This window comes from Anolis carolinensis, unplaced genomic scaffold (genome assembly GCF_035594765.1).
Source record: "Anolis carolinensis isolate JA03-04 unplaced genomic scaffold, rAnoCar3.1.pri scaffold_21, whole genome shotgun sequence".
Lineage (NCBI taxonomy): Eukaryota > Metazoa > Chordata > Lepidosauria > Squamata > Dactyloidae > Anolis > Anolis carolinensis.
This window is the reverse complement of record NW_026943831.1, coordinates 797,306-815,099: the sequence shown is the minus strand read 5'-3', so window position 1 is coordinate 815,099 and position 17,794 is coordinate 797,306. Positions and strand designations below refer to the sequence as shown.

The 17,794-nt window shown below is 46.0% G+C and overlaps 1 protein-coding gene across 1 annotated transcript in view; it reads left to right on the top strand.

The window, feature by feature from the left end:
- LOC100565343 (uncharacterized) overlaps nucleotides 1-17,794 on the top strand; it is a 290,729-nt gene that overhangs the window by 247,407 nt on the left and 25,528 nt on the right. Inside the window, exons 28-32 of the mRNA XM_062966504.1 lie at nucleotides 684-810; nucleotides 8,976-9,072; nucleotides 10,451-10,594; nucleotides 10,754-10,831; nucleotides 11,457-11,534. Of these exons, the coding sequence (XP_062822574.1) occupies nucleotides 684-810; nucleotides 8,976-9,072; nucleotides 10,451-10,594; nucleotides 10,754-10,831; nucleotides 11,457-11,534 (524 nt within the window). The remainder of the gene's footprint in view (nucleotides 1-683; nucleotides 811-8,975; nucleotides 9,073-10,450; nucleotides 10,595-10,753; nucleotides 10,832-11,456; nucleotides 11,535-17,794) is intronic.

Below are 17,794 nucleotides of genomic sequence, written 5' to 3'. Positions count from 1 at the left end.
TGGTCTTTGAGAGTCCCTTTCCTTATCTATGGTCTTCTGATGGCTGTATGAGATCATCTAGATGGCCTTTGAGGGTCCCTTTCCTTACTGATGGTCTTTTGAGACCATCTAGATGGTCTTTGGAGGTCTCTTTGCTTGCCTATGCTCTTATGAGATCGTCTAGATCAGGGGTCCCAAACTAAGGTCCATGGGCCGGATGCGGCCTTCCAAGGTCATTGACCTGGCCTCTGTCCTAAACTTTAGTCTTAGGGTTGACCTAAGTCTGAAATGACTTGAAGGCACACAACAACAACAACAATCCTAATTTTAGACTGTTTCATAATCTGGCCCCCAACAGTCTGAGGGACTGTGAATGGGCCCTCCACTTAAAACGTTTGAGGGCCCCTGCCTTGGAGTGTCCAAAGAGGCTGCTCTCCTCCCATTGCACGGCAGCCGGAAACTTTCCCCTTCTGTTTTTGAAGGCCTTTTTAGGAAACCAGTTGTGGGGCTCAGGCTGCCGAACTGTGGGGTCTTTGGGCCTTGTTCCTGGACCCTGAGTGACAGAGGGGCTTTTGGGCCTTGGCTCTGAGCCTCCCTGCAGCCGGATGCCTGGGTGGGGGGCCTGGGGAGGGGAAGGGGCCCTGGATGCACCTCCTTATGGTTCCCTTTCCCCTTCCTCCTTCCCCGCTTTGCTTTTCCTGCAGAACACGAGCGGCACCGGCTGTGCAAGAGCGCCGACTACATGAACCTGCACTTCAAGGTGAAATGGCTCTACAACGAATACGTCTGCAGCCTCCCGGCCTCCAAGGGGATCGTGCCCGACTACCCCGCGTGAGTCCCTCCCCTTTGCACACACAAACACATGCACGCTTTGGGAAGCGTTGTCTTCGTTGCCCTCCGCTGAGGATGAGAGAGTGAGCCTCTCTGAGGCCGTCCAGTGGGTTTCCGTGGCTGAGCAATGGGGATCCGAAACCCAGACTCCACAGTCACGCTTCAGCACTGAAGGCAGCATGCTGTGCCAGCCCAGGGTATGTCTGCATTGGAGAACGAAGGCAGCTTGATCCTACTTCAACTGCTTAGACTCGAAGTTATAGTTTCACAAGGCCTTCTCTACCAAAGAGAGTGGGTACCTGTGCAGGATTTCATAACATTGAGGCAGGGCCATTAAAAGCGGGCTCAAAAAACATTCATTTTGGGATGTGGGTGGCCTCCCTTCCCAGTTTTGGAAAAGGCGGTGCCTCAGTTCCCCCTCTGCCGTCCGAGGATTGCCTCTTCCTGATGTCCCTCCCGCAAGTCACGCTCCCACACCTTCTGTCGCACCCCAGACCTGAAGCCACCTATGACCAGAGCATCACACAAGAGCCCAGAGTAAAGGCAAACACTTTATTGTAGAAAACACACAAAAGATATAAAAGCAGGGATAAGGAAAGAAGGTGTAGAATCCAAAAAGCAATCAAATATCTCTTGTAATCCAGAGGCAAGGAAGTTCAAGAATAGTCCCAAAATCCGAAAGCAAAACTTGCTTAAGTCCTTAAGCAAAACTTGAACAAGGATGCACAACAAGAACATGGGAAAACTCCCAGAATACTTGAATCCCAGAACCAAGACAAGAACTAGGGAATCCAGGCCTGGCTGTCACTTGAAAGCCACGTTGCCTGAACTGAAGAGCAAAGAGCCCATAGCTCCTAATATACACACATGAAAGTGTTACGTCTCCCATGAAACTATCACTTCCCACGGAGGCGTGTTGAGACACGTGCTCACCTATGAAGCTGGCTACCTGCTTGAATTTACAGGCGAGCCCCTGACAGCATATCCTCAGACAGCAAAAGTCATGCCCTTAATCCTTTCCAAAATTTGCCCATGTTTTATACGCATATCTTTGAGATGATTGTAACTGGAGTTTGTAAGAACCGTGCACAGAATGCGCCCCTGTCTCTGAATGCAAGAGTGTGGTGCAGCTGTGTGCCTCTGTGCGGTGAATCCCACCCCGTCCTTCAGTGCATGTTCCCTGCTTTCCTGCACCCCACAAGGAGAAGGCGGCTTCCCTGCTTTGGGTCGGGATGGGATCCCCGTTGGTGCCAGCTTTGCCTTGGCTGCCTGGCAAACGGGCCCGTTAGTCACCCGCCATCTATAGTGGGAAGCGCATCTCAATGCGGAGGCTGTGAATCCCCATGAGCCATTCCTGACCTCATGGTCTCCATTGCCATGGCGCTGCTAGGGAGCCCGGCTAATACTTTGGGCCTGGGCTCATTCCAGCCGCTGGCCTCCTCCTCCTCCTCCTCCTCGCCTTCCTCTCGGCAGCGGCAGCATCAGCAAGGCCCACTTGGCGCCTGCTGGGCAGCTGAGTCATTCTCTGCACTAAGACTCTGCCGTTCCCCAAATAAACGGAATCAACTCAATCTCCTCCTCCTCCTACTCCAGCTTTGCCTCCAAATGTCAGCAAACAAGACACATCAGAGCCTCGCCTGGTAGGGAGATGTGCCTGGAATTAGGACCCTCTCTCTATCTCTCTCTGCCCAGATGGGACGGAGGAGGCCGTGCCTTCATGCGTAGAGTCTTGGCTGTTGCACCTCAGCGCTGGTTCACCTTGCTCTTAACACACACTCCTCCACAGCAGACTAAGTTTAAACAGTTAATTGATAAGAGATAGCAAAATCGGAATAAAAAGCAGTAAAGAAAGCAGTCATTCAAATGCAGTGGCAGTCAGTAAAAGGCAATATTTCAAATGCAAAGACAGTCAAAAAGGCAATAATCCAGGGGGTAAAGGCCATTTGCAGAATATAGATCTAAGTTTCTGATATAGGAAATCAGTCCTGAAAACAAGACAACATGAACTTCAGAATATAATCCAAAACACAGGTTCCAGGCATGAACAAAGAATCCTTAAACTGCACCAGTAAATTTGACGCCTCTCTCCTCCGTTTCCAACAATGGGGGCGTGGCTGGCAGCGCGGCGATTTGGCTACGCTGCAGGAAGGGAGAAGGGGGAAGAGCTGAGGACACAAGCGGGGAATTTACTGGTGCAGTACTTTTCAAACTCATTTATCTATAAGAAACATGGCTAAATTTAAATGGGGATTACATGAGATTGTAGTTTTGGGATGTGTCTTTCAGCTGCATATGGTAAATGATTTATCCTATACTTTGATCTTTTTAAAATCCAAAACGTAGCCTACTTTCTGGATAGCCCTCGTACATAAATCTCAAAATCCAACATGAGAGTAAATCCAGAAAATAAGGATCAAAACATGAACATGAATCTAAAAGCCAGACTATAAAGACCTCTTATACCATGCATCCATAACCTTGGATCTTGAACTAGGGAATGAACTGGAAACAAGACTTGGGGTCCTCACTTGTTCAGCGACATTGCCTCATCTAAAATCCCAGGACGCTATCTGATTTAAGGGCTGCAAAACATGAAAGCATTTCTTTGACCTTGGGGCCCCTTTCCCTGCACTTCTTTCTCATGGATTCTTTCAGATTTCCTCCGTCTGAGGTTCTCCCCCCCTCAGAAGCAGCCTGGTATGTCTGTCTAACCCAGCTGTTCCCTTGAATGCGCTATCTCTCAAGTCGTTATTATGGGTTGCTAAGCTCTTTGTGGGTGAAAGGTCCCCTTCCTGTGCTGGAGTACAAAACAGTTCCATTTTCAAACACAGTCTCACAGACAGGATCTTGCTCTGAAATCCCCTCCTTTTCCTCAGCTTCATCTGGCTGAAACACAACACTCCCTTGCAGTCACTTGTTGGCCAGCCCTGGCCTCCTGTTCCGGATGCCGGCGACTGCAGAACCCATTTGGTCATCACCCAAAGCCAGTGGGAAGAGCGCTTGCTCCAAGGGAGGCTGGCCTGGTTGTCCCTTGGCATTTTCAGGGAGGGGCAATGCCTTCATTTCCTGGCCACTTCTGTGTGTATATTATTTTTATTTATTTTATTATTTATTTATTTATTTACAGCATTTATATTCCGCCCTTCTCACCCCGAAGGGGACTCAGGGCGGATCACATTACACATATAGGCAAACATTCAATGCCTTTTAACATAGAACAAAGACAAACAAACATAGGCTCCGAGCGGGCCTCGAACTTATGACCTCCTGGTCAGAGTGATTCATTGCAGTTAATTGCAGCTGGCCTGCTCTCCTGACTGCGCCACAGCCCGGGCCCATGTCCTTAAAAGAAGATGCCAATGTCCTTAAAACAAGATGAAGCATCTATCAGCGCACGCAGAGCCAAGGGACAGGCTCCTGCCGTGGCTGATGGAGCGTGGGACCGGCTGGCAAGTTCTTCAGGGAAACAGTCCAGCGTTGATGTTTTCGCAGTGTCACGCATCACTTCCAATATGAAGCAACTTGTGCCTCGCTACTCCGAAGTGTGAAAGGTTATTTTGGGCTCCTCTTCCCGTCATGCTCTGGGCTTGTGTTTCCTCCTGCTGCTCTGGTGTCTCTCACCTTCTTCTTTGCAAATTGAAGCAGCCCATAATTAGCACTCTTTGCACCAATTCCGCTGCTGGTTCGGAGCAGCTTGAAATTGAGGTTCATGTTGTCGAATTGGGTGAAATGTCAGGAGAAAATTCAGCTAGAGCAGACATGGGCCAACTTTGGCCCTCTCTCCGATGTTTTGGACTTCAACTCCCACCATTCCTAACAACCTCAGGCCCTTTCCTTTTCCCCCTCCGCCGCTTAAGCGGCGGAGGGGGAAAAGGAAGGGGCCTGAGACTGTTAGGAATGATGGGAGTCGAAGTCCAAAACACCTGGACCGAGGGCCAAAGTTGGCCCATGCCTGAGCTAGAGAAACGATACAACACTAGCTGAAAACAGTTTCTGGCATCAGATTTGGGAAATCCTGGAGGGCAGGGGTGGTCATTGTGCCTTTTGGTGGGGAAAGAGGCCCCTTTTGTGTCAGTTAGTTGAGACGAATCACCTTCCCGGTCTCAATTCCTCCTCCGACGATTCTGAATTAATTCGTTTCACGACTACTTTTCAGTTTATCAAAGCGGCTCAAACTTTATTGCAGTATTTACAGCTAATTTACAAGACATTGGAGCACGCTTCAGGAGTGAACATTCCATTCTTATCTCTAAAATACGCCGGCTAGCAAGCGGAAACTTCCCAAAGTTACACTCTAGCATTTCATTCCCACTCTATGCATTTAACCTCTTGACTACTGGATTATACACACAGCTTTAAACTCTAAGCACAATTTCACACTATACCAATACATTTACCAACATTTTGCCCATAAGGCACAGCAGGAAAGGCATCATTAAGGAAGCATTTACGAAGTATCCAGCCTTTTGTGCCTGCTCTCGTTGAGTTCCTTGTAAGTAAGTAAGTAAAAGTTTATTTGTATACCGCTTTCTCTCCCGAAAGGGACTCAGGGCGGTTTCCAATATAAAATCAGCATAAAACATTGTACAATAAAACACTGAAAACACTATAAAACGCTATAAAAATTAAAAACAAAAACAAAACATAACAATTGACTAAAACAATCACATAAGCAAAAGGAATATAATCCTTCCTCCAAAGTGCAGAGAGCTACGCAGCTCCTGGCTAGATTTACATGAGAATGTGTTCCCTTGCAAGCTGTCTCTGCGGAGCCCAATGGCTTTGATCAAGGGGAGGCAGGAGAGTTGCCTTCTTCTTTAAATGCAATTTGTTTCATAAAGATCAAGTGGACAGAACATATTCTAAAGAACAAAAATAACTTTCTGGCCTTGCATCGCACATTTTAGTGCAAGTATTAAGACACAAGTAGTGTTCAATTCAGCAATTATTGCAGAATGTCATGTCACGGTCCACATCAAAAAGGGTCATGACATGCAGCTGTTAATAAAATGCTGTAGTGTATAATTCATAAACTATATAGTGGTTTATTTGGATGATTTTAAAGTGATTTCACTGTGGAATTTAGCTCGACTGGGACACATTCAAAGAATCTTTGTATTTGAAAGTCTTCTTTCTAGGCAATGGCTTTGGCTTCAGGTAGGAATGCCTCCCAGTATTTTATCAGCTGCTGTTGTGTTTGCACTAATGATTCCAAATACTTGATTATAACAGTTTTGAAGTCTCTCACATGGTCCTTCTCAGATCTCAAACCTACTTCTTTTCATATTGTTTTGGAGATCTGGCCTTCTTTCTGCCTGGGTCTGGGTCTGCCTCTGAGGCTGAGCCCCTCTTTGCTTTCCTGACGGGCCTTGTGGCTCCTGATGTGTAAGCATAGCACATGGGGCTGGGCACGTCCAGCGCTTCAGACAGTGATATTAGTCGGGCTCTGTCTCTCTTGCGCGGCTTTATCTCTTGCTGATAAGACTCAGGGAGTGAGAAGCGCTCGAAAAAGAAGAGCAGCGGAGAGATTTGGGGTGGAAGGCACAAACTGAGATATAAGGAAGGAAGCCGATAGAGAGAAATGGAGAGCGGACCAAAACAGCGGCGGTGGAGCAGCAGGAGTGCTGCTGCTAAGACCGTGCTGTTTTTGTTAATGTGGGATTTGTGTATTGATAATGTTTAAATGCAATTTGTGTCATGTTTGTATTGCAACTGATTGCATCATCCAGAATGTACCATAGTGTGGAAAGAGTTAAATGCCAAGAAGCTGTGATGTCCTTGATATGTGGCTGGAACTAGGGAGTATCCAGACACAAGTCTTTGTGCCTTACTGATTGCGTCAGTTGAGTTGAGTACTGTCTGCCTAGAGTGAGAGTCAAGTCCTGTGTTCATCTTTTGTCTGCAAGTCCATTTGTGTTGTTTATTACTGCTTATAGTAAAACTTTGTATATAGTTTTATTAACGTCTCTGGGTGCCTCTTCGTTCTGCGTTCCACTGATTCCATCCAACTTCTGCTGCACTGCAATTACTCTGGCAGTTTTGAAAATAGTTATGGTGCAGAACCCAGGAGGGAGGGCAAAGGGCAGCCCCGATTAGAGGAATATTGAACCGGCCTCTTGCGGTTTGGGAATCAAAGCACCTGCCTGTGGGCTCTGTGCTGGTTTGAGCCAGCTCTGCTCACAAAAGTGCTCCCGCTCTTAAAAAGCTCAGGCTCTGTAGCCTCTCACCTGAAGGGTTATTTGGTATCTCTAGTAGAGTATAAATAATAGGGGACGTCTGTCCCGCCGTCCACTCCTAGTATCTAGGGAAGGCTGAGGTCAGATTTGCAATGCTGGCTCTCCTGCAAAGCTTGACCTGAAGGATGATTTGGCATCTCTAACAGAGGAGAGTGCAGTGAAGCCAGGGCTAGACAAGAGCTTATGGAAGTAAACATAGAAAATACACAAGGTGCTCTGGTAAGGGTGAAAAAAGTTAAACTTCTGTTGTTACAGGCAGTGCATCTCATGTAAAAGAATCCATGGACAAAAGATAGTTACCTGACTTGGTTAGAAGGGTCCCGGATGCTCTTCCGGTGGAGAAAATGGAGGAGCCCTGAGCCGTGTTTCAGCTGGCCCAGCACTGGGATGTCCTGGGGTTTCTCAACCAAGTGGGGTTGAATTGAGAAAAACGTTTCAGAAAGAAAAAGGACAGAGGCAAATCCATCAAGGATCAACAGAACTCCCCTTCCCCACCGAAACAGTAGAAGGGAGAGATAAGGGGAGGCATCGCATACTGAAGTGACATTGTCATGCAAACAGGCACGGGCAGAAGCAGCTCCGATTCACCTCTTACAATACTGTATTTACACAGGGGTGAAAAAAACTAACTAAAAGATGCCCTTGAATCAGCTGTCAGTTTACTAACTATGTGGGCAAAAAACATCCTTGAAATTGCATTTTTCCTTTGTTGGAAATTGTAGAAATAAAAAGGCCTTTAAACTCTTATGAGAGGAACTGTTTCTCAAAAATTTTCTGATTCTGCCTGATGAAACTATCTGCTGAGACCAATTACAAAGGGTGAAGTAAACTAATTTTTAAAAAAATTCTGCTGTAAGAACTGCGGGATTTAAAATAGTTTAATATACCTAAAAACCCTATAGCCATAACATGGAACCTGTGAACTGAATCCAAACAGCAACTGAGGCTGAAAGGGACCAAAATGAATTTTTTTTTCATGTCAGGAGCAACTTGAGAAACTGCAAGTCGCTTCTGGTGTGAGAGATAAAACCATAACGATGGCAGAAATTACTTCAATGTCAACACGACCAATATTTAAAGACCAGAAAGAAGCTTCCAGGACAGGATCTCTCTCGCAAGAAGAAGATCCATTGAGGGAAATCTTGACCCAATTAATAACCATTCCAGTTGGAATGAAAAGTTTGGAGGTTGACACGAAAATTACACAGGCTGAAGATTATTGACAGAAAGGCCAACAAGAGATAAAGAAAGATATGCATCAGATGGCAGGCGTAATGAGTGGTATTTTGAAGCTGCAGGAATAACAACAAACAGGATGCTCCTGCTCTGTATCCACTCTTGTGCCCAATTCCTCATATATTTGCAATAAAAATCATACGGGGGAAAAAGACAAGTCCCAGATGCTGACTCTCTTGCCTCTGTGCCTAAGAGCCTCATGGGGCTCCCTTCTCAAGCAAAGGTTCATAGAGGCACACTGATAAATAAGACTTTTGGGAGGAGGAGGAGGAGGAGGAGGAGGAGGGGGAAGAAGAGGAGGAGGAAGAGGAGGAGGAGGAGGAGGAGAGACTTGACCTCTCCATGCAGGCAGGAAGCAAAAGACATGAGAGTCAGCATTAGGGACCTTGAACTGCATGGACCAGCCTACCAGCTGTTAGGAATTGTGTGAATTGAAGTCTAAAACCCCTGGAGAGAGGTCTGACGTTTGCTTATGCCTGGCATAGAATGAAGAAAGAAGAGTGAAGAACAAGGCATCAGGCCTGTCCCCGATTGCTCCCTATTCGATGTGTTGTCGAAGGCTTTCATGGCCAGGATCACAGGGTTGTTGTCTGCCTTTTGGGCTGTGTGACCATGTTCCAGAAGCCTTCTCTCCTGCTCCCTATCCAACTGCGGATGCTTCTTCACCACTTGGTTCCCGTTGTCTCCTTGCAGGTGGTTTGAGCAGTTTGTGATGCAGTGGCTGGAGGAGAACGAGGAGGTCTCCATGGAGTTCATGCACGGCGCCCTGGAAAGGGACAAGAAGGATGGGGTGCGTATCGGGGGGCATGGGCCCGGGTTTGGGGGGGGGGCAGAAGTGCCGTCTGTGGCAGATGAAGTGGCCTCCGTGTAAAGTGTTCTTGCCTCTTGCTGTTGTCATGGATACTTTTTGAACATTCAAATGATATTTAATCTGTTTTCTATGGGACAGAGTACAACAAGCATATTTAGAGAAAGAAGTAGACACACAGACCCAGTACTGGTTTTATAATACCTGTATTGGTTACACAAACAAAGGGGAAACATTGCGCATACTCAGCATTCACTCCATATACATTCATCATTCACATTCACTGTCCCTCTCGGTTAAGTTGATCAGGCTTGTTGGGAGGAAGGAGGTGAATGGACAGGCGCTGCATTCCTTGGAGATCTGCCACACAGTCGAAAAGGAAAAGGGTCTCTTATGTAGAGCTTTTTCTTTTTTGTTATCCATGAGTTGGTTGTTTAGATGACCTCTGTCTTTCAGCTCAGACCTGCCAGAGCCTCATCAATTCTGGAACAGATTGCTTGTTTACCTTTTTAAACTTATTGAGTCATTGTCTTTGACTATATAAACATGGGGTGCTTGCAACCAAACGTTCAGCAGTTGCCATCCGTTTTCTCATTAGCGCTTTCCATTCCACAGTTAGTGAATTCTTCACCTCCTTTGTTCTCCGTCATGCAGTTTTCCAGGGTCCATTTCTGGGGTGGTGCCTTCAGCCTTGCTAGACCTTTATAGGCTCCAGCCAGACCCCAAACCTTCAATTCCTTCAATCCACTCTTCACTCTGTTGCTGCAGAGCAATGACTCTGGAAGCCCCTGTGCTCCCTGCTGCGATGGGAGGGGGTTTCTCTAACAGGGGCATCGGCCGCTAATGAGGGGGTGGGTTTTGGGGCCAAGGACCCCATCATTGCCCCAGGCCCCGGCCTCAAACATGAGCTCACTTTCAGGCTCGCTTTCCCCATAAGCCAGTGGCAACATGGGATCCCTAAGGCTCCACTCAGGAGATTACGTTGCATCCTCCTCTTCTGGCAATTAACTCCCAATTAGCAGGTCTTGACATGCACTCTGACTCCCATTATCATCTCATGCATATATTAAGACAACACAGTGTAACAGATTACTCATAAGCTATACATCCAAGTGAGTGTAACGGCATGCTGTGGCAAGTGCAATATTATTACCCCCAACGTGTATCAACATCTCAAGCGGGAGATCATCGCAATGGTAGGACCGGGCAGGAGCAGGCGTTGATCCTCAGCAGGGAAGGAAGGAAGGGAGGGAGGGAGGGAGAAAGCAGACCCCTCCCCTTTGCACCTGGCACTTTGGGGGGGGGGTGTCCCATGGGTTTGGGGGTCCTGATCCGCCCCTCCGCCCCCCTCTCCCCACAGTTCCAGCAGACGTCGGAGCACGCGCTCTTCTCCTGCTCGGTGGTCGACGTCTTCACGCAGCTCAACCAGAGCTTTGAGATCATCAAGAAGCTGGAGTGTCCCGACCCGGCCATCGTGGCCCATTACATGCGCCGCTTCGCCAAGGTGAGGAGGAGGAAGGGTGGCCCCTCGGCATCCTTAATCAAGGCCTGGTGAGAACTTTGCCTGTCGTATTTTGACAACATACGTGATTCTTGTGGTGAGGGCCTGGCACATCTCTGAGTGTGCGCTTCCATCCCCTCCTGACCTTTGCCCTTCTTGCAGACCATTGGGAAGGTGCTGATGCAGTACGCGGAGATCGTCAGCCGGGGCTTCCAGGCCTTCTGCTCCAAGGAGAAGGTGGTGAGTTTGCCCCTCCATCCATGCCTTTCATGAGCAGGAGACTTCAGAGAGGTCATGTCTGGCAATACTTAGTGTCTACAGTAGAGCAGACCACAATATAGCCAGTGCTATGTAAAAGAGTAGATAGACCAGCCATGGGCCAACTTGGGCCCTCCAGGTGTTTTGGACTTCAACTCCCACAATTCCTAACAGCCAGAAGGAATTATGGGAGTTGGAGTCCATTACACTTTGAGGGCCAACGTTTGCCCAAGTCTGAGATAGACAAAAGAAAGTGTCTTGGAACCTTGTGTTGTCCACCATGGTCCCTTACCTTTCCTTCTTAGTGGTCCAGACCAGTTTGATCCCTTGGGCTTCCTGAGGAGGTGCTGGGGATGGATGGATGGGTGGATGGAGGGATGGGTGGATGGAGGGATGGGTGGATGGAGGGATGGGTGGATGGAGGGATGGGTGGATGTATAGATGGATGCAGCCTGGTGTTCCCAAGTCCTTTCCTGGGTTGGGCTTCCACTCTCCTCCCCCCATGGTCGGCCTTTCCCCCTCCCAATGCCTGCCCCCAAAGAGAACGGGAGCTTCCTGTCCTTGTTCCTGACCGGCCTTGCTCTCCTCTCTCTCTGTCCCCGACCAGCCCTGCATCCTGATGAACAACATCCAGCAGCTGAGGGTCCAGCTGGAGAAGATGTTCGAGGCCATGGGCGCCAAGGAGGTGAGCGCAAAGGGGGGGGGGTCACTCAGCAGGACACAGCAAGGCCCAACTTCAAAAAACATGACAATGTATCATTGAAGAATTTTATGGCCGGAATCCCTGGGGTGTTGTGTGGTTTCTGGGCTGTACGGCTGTGCGGATGCCGGCAAAACATCAGAACATTCTGTCAGGACACGGCGGTCCATCCCAGAAACCCCACCACGCCCTTGAGATGCTCCAAGAGAAAGAAGTTGGGAGCATCAGCCTTTGTGTCATGAAAACTTTTTAAAGCAAAGGTTCCTTTTATTGCAATTTCTGTTGTGAGAAGGTATATCAGAACATTCACAGAACTTTTACACTTGCACAAAGAATGATATTGGACATATAGTAGAATCTCACTTATCCAAGACTCGCTTATCCAAGGTTCTGGATTATCCAATGCATTTTTATAGTCAATGTTTTCAATATATCATAATATTTTGGTGCTAAATTTGTAGAGTATTTACAACATAACATTACTGCGTATTGAACTACTTTTTCTGTTAAAATTTGTTGTATAACATGATGTTTTGGTGCTTAATTTGTAAAACCATAACCTAATTTGATGTTTAATAGGCTTTTCCTTAATCCCTCCTTATTATTCAAGATATTTGCTTATCCAAGATTCTGCCGGCCCGTTTAGCTTGGATAAGTGAGACTCTACTGTACATACAAACAAATTCTATGTAATGACATTGCATTCCACAAACAACCTACAGTTTAATGTGTTGTCGAAGGCTTTCATGGCCGGGATCACAGGGTTGTTGTATGTCTTTCGGGCTGTGTGGCCATGTTCCAGAAGTATTCTCTCCTGACGTTTTGCCCACATCTATGGCAGGATGCCTGGCATAGATGTGGGCGAAACGTCAGGAGAGAATACTTCTGGAACATGGCCACACAGCCCGAAAGACATATAACAACCTACAGTTTCATTGGCTAACAAACAGACAAAGGAGGGTTTACATTTTTACTCAGCATTCACGCACATGTCCATGAATTCATCCTCATGGATCCATCACCATTTCTCCATGAAGAACATCTCTTCGGCCTCACTGCTTCCTTGTAAATCTGCCAATGCACAGTTCCAAAACTCCTAAAACACCAAAACTTCAAAACTTCAATTTGACTCCAAAACGTACTTCTTCCTCTTCCCTTGAGAAAAGGAGACGAAGTGTCCAGAATTCTGTTTTCCTTGCAGATCTGACACACTTCAAAGCACACCATCTCTCTCCTTCCCGATGGAGCAGAGCAGGGCGGGTGGGACAGACTCCTCTGTTCTGCCACACTTTTTGGATTGTCGTAAGGTCTCTTAATAGCAATATTTCACTGATATTGTCCCAAAGTTGTAAATTACAGACGTCCTCCATCCTGGAACATGTTGATTCCATCTCAGTTTCCTGGCAGATGTTGACTCTGCTTGATTGGTGTTAGCAAAGCCTTGTGTTGACTTCCTTCTTAACATAAAGAAACTTTGTAAACATTTCCTTAACTTAAAAGAGCCATTCTCTCTGATTAATGTGAACACATTGTTTTTGCCCAAAAGCTCAACAGTTAAACATTGTCATAGATCTCATCAGCAATTTGTAATTACAGTTTATTGTTTTCCAGGCCCCAATATTTTAGAATGGTGTCTTCAAAATAATTAGCTCTCTATCTAACTATCTAAAGAAACCCAGAGGACCCAAAGAATTATCACATTAATAAGGACAACAATTAAAGAAATAAGATACACAACTCCTGAGTGAACTGGAAGTTCAAGGAATTTTTTAAAAATTTTTTTTTGGTCTTTCTCTTTTTTTCCCTCTCTTAATTTCCGTTTTCCTTCTCTTCTTATTTTCTTTTCTTTCTTTTTTTCTTTCTTTTTTTTTGCTATCATTCCTACTCCTCTACAATTGAATTGTTTCCACCACCTTTATTGTAAAAAGAAAGACAGCACCTACTATCTATTCTTTTCTTAACTATAGGAGCCTCCAGTGGCCTAGGGGATAAAAGCCTTGTCACTTGAAGGTTGGGTTGCTGACCTGAAGGCTGCCAGGTTCGAATCTCACCCGGGGAGAGTGGGGATGAGCTCCCTCTGTCAGCTCCAGCTCCATGCGGGGACATGAGAGAAGCCTCCCACAAGGATGGTAAAACATCAAAACATCCGGGCAATGTCCCATGGGCAACGTCCTTACAGATGGCCAATTCTCTCAGTCCGGCAGCAACGCCGGTTGCTCCTGACATGAAAAAAAAATTAACCGTATTAATTTCAACAAAAATGAATTTTAAAAAATTTGAACTCATTTATTTATTTATTTATTTATTACATGCATTTATACCCCGCCCTTCTCCCCGAGGGGACTCAGAGCGGCCTACATTCTGCCACGAGGGCCAGCAACAAATATACTTTAAAGACAAAACAATTAAAACATGATAAAAAGTATACAAAAATTAAAACGCTGCAAAGCAGCGATATTGCACCAGTTGCATTCATCCCTTCCATACAGTTCATTCATACCCACCCCTATGAAATCCACATTTATGGAATCTGCACATCATGCTGCCGTGACCTTTGTAGACATGTGTCTCCTTCCTCAGTCGTCCGCATGGAGTGAGCAAAGGCCTTGGGACAGATTCAGCTCCGCGAGAGCAGGCTTTGCCATTCCAAGTACAAAACCCGCTCATCCGTCCTAATGGCAGAGCCTGTCCTGGGGCCTCGCTCCATGGGCTCTCGAGAAGAAGGAGGAGGCTTCAGTTCACAAAGGCTTCTGCTTCCGACCTCTTTCTCGTCTCAAAGGGGCTCAAGATCCCTTGGCGCGCTGCCTTTGGTCTAACCTCTGTCTGTCTGTCTGTCTTGTGTCTCTGTCTCCGTGCCTCCCTCGCGTTTCCGTGTCAAGACTCAGGATGGACAAGAGAAGGAGAAAGAGGAGAAGAAGAAAGAGGAGAAGGAGGAGGATCCGGAGGAGAGGGCCCCCACAGCCGTTAGCCCCCGTTTTGGTTCTCCTTTTGGGCCCCTCCTTAGACCCATTAGCTCCCAAATGTGTCTCCTCTGCACCTGGTGGGAAATCCACGGGCGTGTAGACACAACGGGTTGTGTGCCAGCCCCTGCGCAAAACGCCCTTCTGCATAAAAGGCACGAAGCAGTGCGGGACGGTGAGGCGTTGAGCGGGCGCATGGCTCTCTCGGGCGGCTGAGGCAGGTGCCCGTTTCCTTGTGCGGCCGGAGCGCATGCCTCTTGCTTGTCCCTTTCGAGACCCTTGGCTTTCCCACCGGTGCTCCTCTCTGCTTGGGGTCCTGGCTTCGCGAGAACAACACCGGAGACCCTTCCCGTCCCTGTCTGTGTGCCGTGTCTCCTTGTGACCTTTCTCTCCGGAACAGACGTAGAGCGCACCTGCTTTGAGGAGTAGCGGGCACTATGCGCCCATAGAGATACTACCTGCGCAATAAGTTTCGCCCTGCTTGTCCCCCAATTTCAATCTGAGCTCCCTAGAGAAGCTTTGCACCCCTAGATTTCCTCGTGAGTCACTCCCTGCAACTCTTTCTCTTAGAATAGAATAACTTTATTGTCATTGTACATCGTGCCACGCCCAATGCACATTATATATTTTATAACTTTGGAGAGTCTTCCTTCGATTTCCTGATTTTTCCTGTATGTTTATTTCAATCCTCCTTCGTTAGTATAGTCTTTATATGTAAGACAGATCTATATCAAAGTCTAGTTTTCTTTTTCTCATAAATTCTGTAAAGTTTGTCCAGTCCGTTTTATTTTTCCCATCTCTTATATTTTGCGTTAGATTGTCCATTTGTATAATGTCAAGTACTTTTAAAATCCATTCTTCTATTGTTCTCTTTCCATACTCTTGCCAGTGCAAGAAAAGTCCCAACTTTGAGCTCGCATTTCCAAAATTTGCAAGCGTTGCTTTTGTACATGTTATAATAACACCCTGGGGTCAATTAATACCATTATCTCCAGGGTGAATTACATGATGTTTATGTATAATGTTATTCCGTGAAAATCTCTGTCCACACTCCAGGCATTTCTATGGTTTCTGTCCAATGTGAGTCCTTTGATGTGAACTTAGGTTTCCCCTCCGAGCAAAGCTCTATCCACACTCTAGGCATATATAGGGTTTCTCCCCAGTGTGAATCCTTTGATGTCTATCTTGAAGTTAAGATCAAGCTCACAACAATACATTGGTGGAGATTACTTTATTAGTTTGTCCCCTTTCACCTACCCTATTTGCAATAGTCATAGAAATGTTAGCAAATATGATACAAGAGGATATTAATATAAAAGGGATAGGGAGGGAGGGAAGATATAAAATATGTTTATTTGCAGATGACACACTACTAACCTTTCAAAATCCGATAGAACAATTAAAAAGAATACAGACACACCTAACGGAATTTGGGGAAATTACAGGCCTTCAGGTTAATTGGAATAAATCTGAAATGTTATTATTTGATTATACTAAAGAAGAGGAAGAGAGATTAAGAGAAGAGAGATGGTTTAGAATAAAAATAAAGAAGTCATTATTCCTTCTTTCCACAATCCTAAGGAGATAGTTCTAAAGTTTTCCTGCTCAAACCTACCGTATATATCATCCCAACTCCCATCCACTCCCTACTGGCCAAACACTATGCCCACAGTCTGTTGACTTCGGTTTCATTTTCCCTCACAAAATAGATGTCTTATCTACACTACCCTCCCCAACGGTACCCTCACTCCCCCCCCCCCCCCCCACCTCCCTTCTTTATGGCAGAGAACCGAAGCAGCCAGTCCCAGGCTGATACGGTGATCCTGACATATAGGTACAATTATAGAACAAAAACACCCATCCTTCCACAGTCTAATCCCTGTTGCTCAACCCCTAATGTCACATCAGTGTGAAAATCAATATAGTCACAGCTCTGGGATAACAGCTATCTCTCAGCCTGCTTGTCCTTGTTTGTATCATCCTGTACCAGGCATGGGCAAACCTTGTCCCTCCAGGTGTTTTGGACTTCAACTCCCACAACGTCCTAAATACTTTCTAAGCAAAGGTTCTTTTTATTGCAATTTCAGTGTGAAAGGGTATATCAACAGTGAATCAATTGTCACAGTTCTTACCAGTGTCAGCAGTTCTTTTTATTATTATTATTATTATTATTATTATTATTATTATTATTATTATTATTATCAACACAACGACGTTGTATGGCACAGCAAACAAGATAGATATGCTGGATTTCGTTTCGCAAAACCACAAGTCGAACACTTCCCAAGTGTCTAGGTCTGTGTGATGTATTTTCTGATGATGCGTGCAGATCCCAGTAGGGTGGCCTTTTGCAGTTGGCAGATGGTGATTTTGTCAATGTCTATTGTTTCCAAATGCCGGCTGAGATCTTTTGGCACAGCACTCAGTGTGCCCATCACCACCGGGACCACCTGTACTGGTTTCTGCCAGAGTCTTTGAAGTTCAATCTTGAGGTCCTGATAGCGGCTGAGTTTTTCCTGTTGTTTTTCGTTAATGCAACTGTCACCTGGGATGATCCAAACCTTGTTCTTTTCCACAACTGTGATGTCTGGTGTGTTGTGTTCCAGAACTTTGTCAGTCTGGATTCGGAAGTCCCACAGTATCTTTGCGTGCTCATTTTCCAATACTTTTGCAGGTTTGTGATCCCACCAGTTCTTTGCTGCTGGGAGGTGGTACTTGAGGCATAAGTTCCAATGAATCATTTGGGCCACATAGTTGTGCCTCTGTTTGTAGTCTGTCTGTGCGATTTTCTTACAGCAGCTGAGGATATGATCAATGGTTTTGTCGGTTTCCTTGCACAGTCTGCATTTTGGGTCATCAGCTGATTTTCCAATCTTGGCCTGAATGGCCTTTGTCCTGATGTCTTGCTCCTGGGCTGCAAGGATCAGGCCTTCTGTCTCCTTCTTCAGGGTCCCATTTGTGAGCCAGAGCCAGGTCTTCTCCTTGTCAGCTTTTCCTTCAATTTTGTCAAGGAATTATTATTATTATTATTATTATTATTATTATTATTATTATTATTATATTTTAAAATGTTCATTTTAATTTTCGTGTTGTATTTTTTGATGTTGTTTTATTTTGCTTGTTTGTTTTATCTGGGCTTGGCCCCATGTAAGCCGCCCCGAGTCCTTTTGAGGAGATGGAGGCGGGGTATAAAAATAAACTATTATTATTATTATTATTATTATTACTCAGCAAGAAGGTCATTACAGGCCTTAATATTTTTGAATGGTATCTTCAAAACTATTA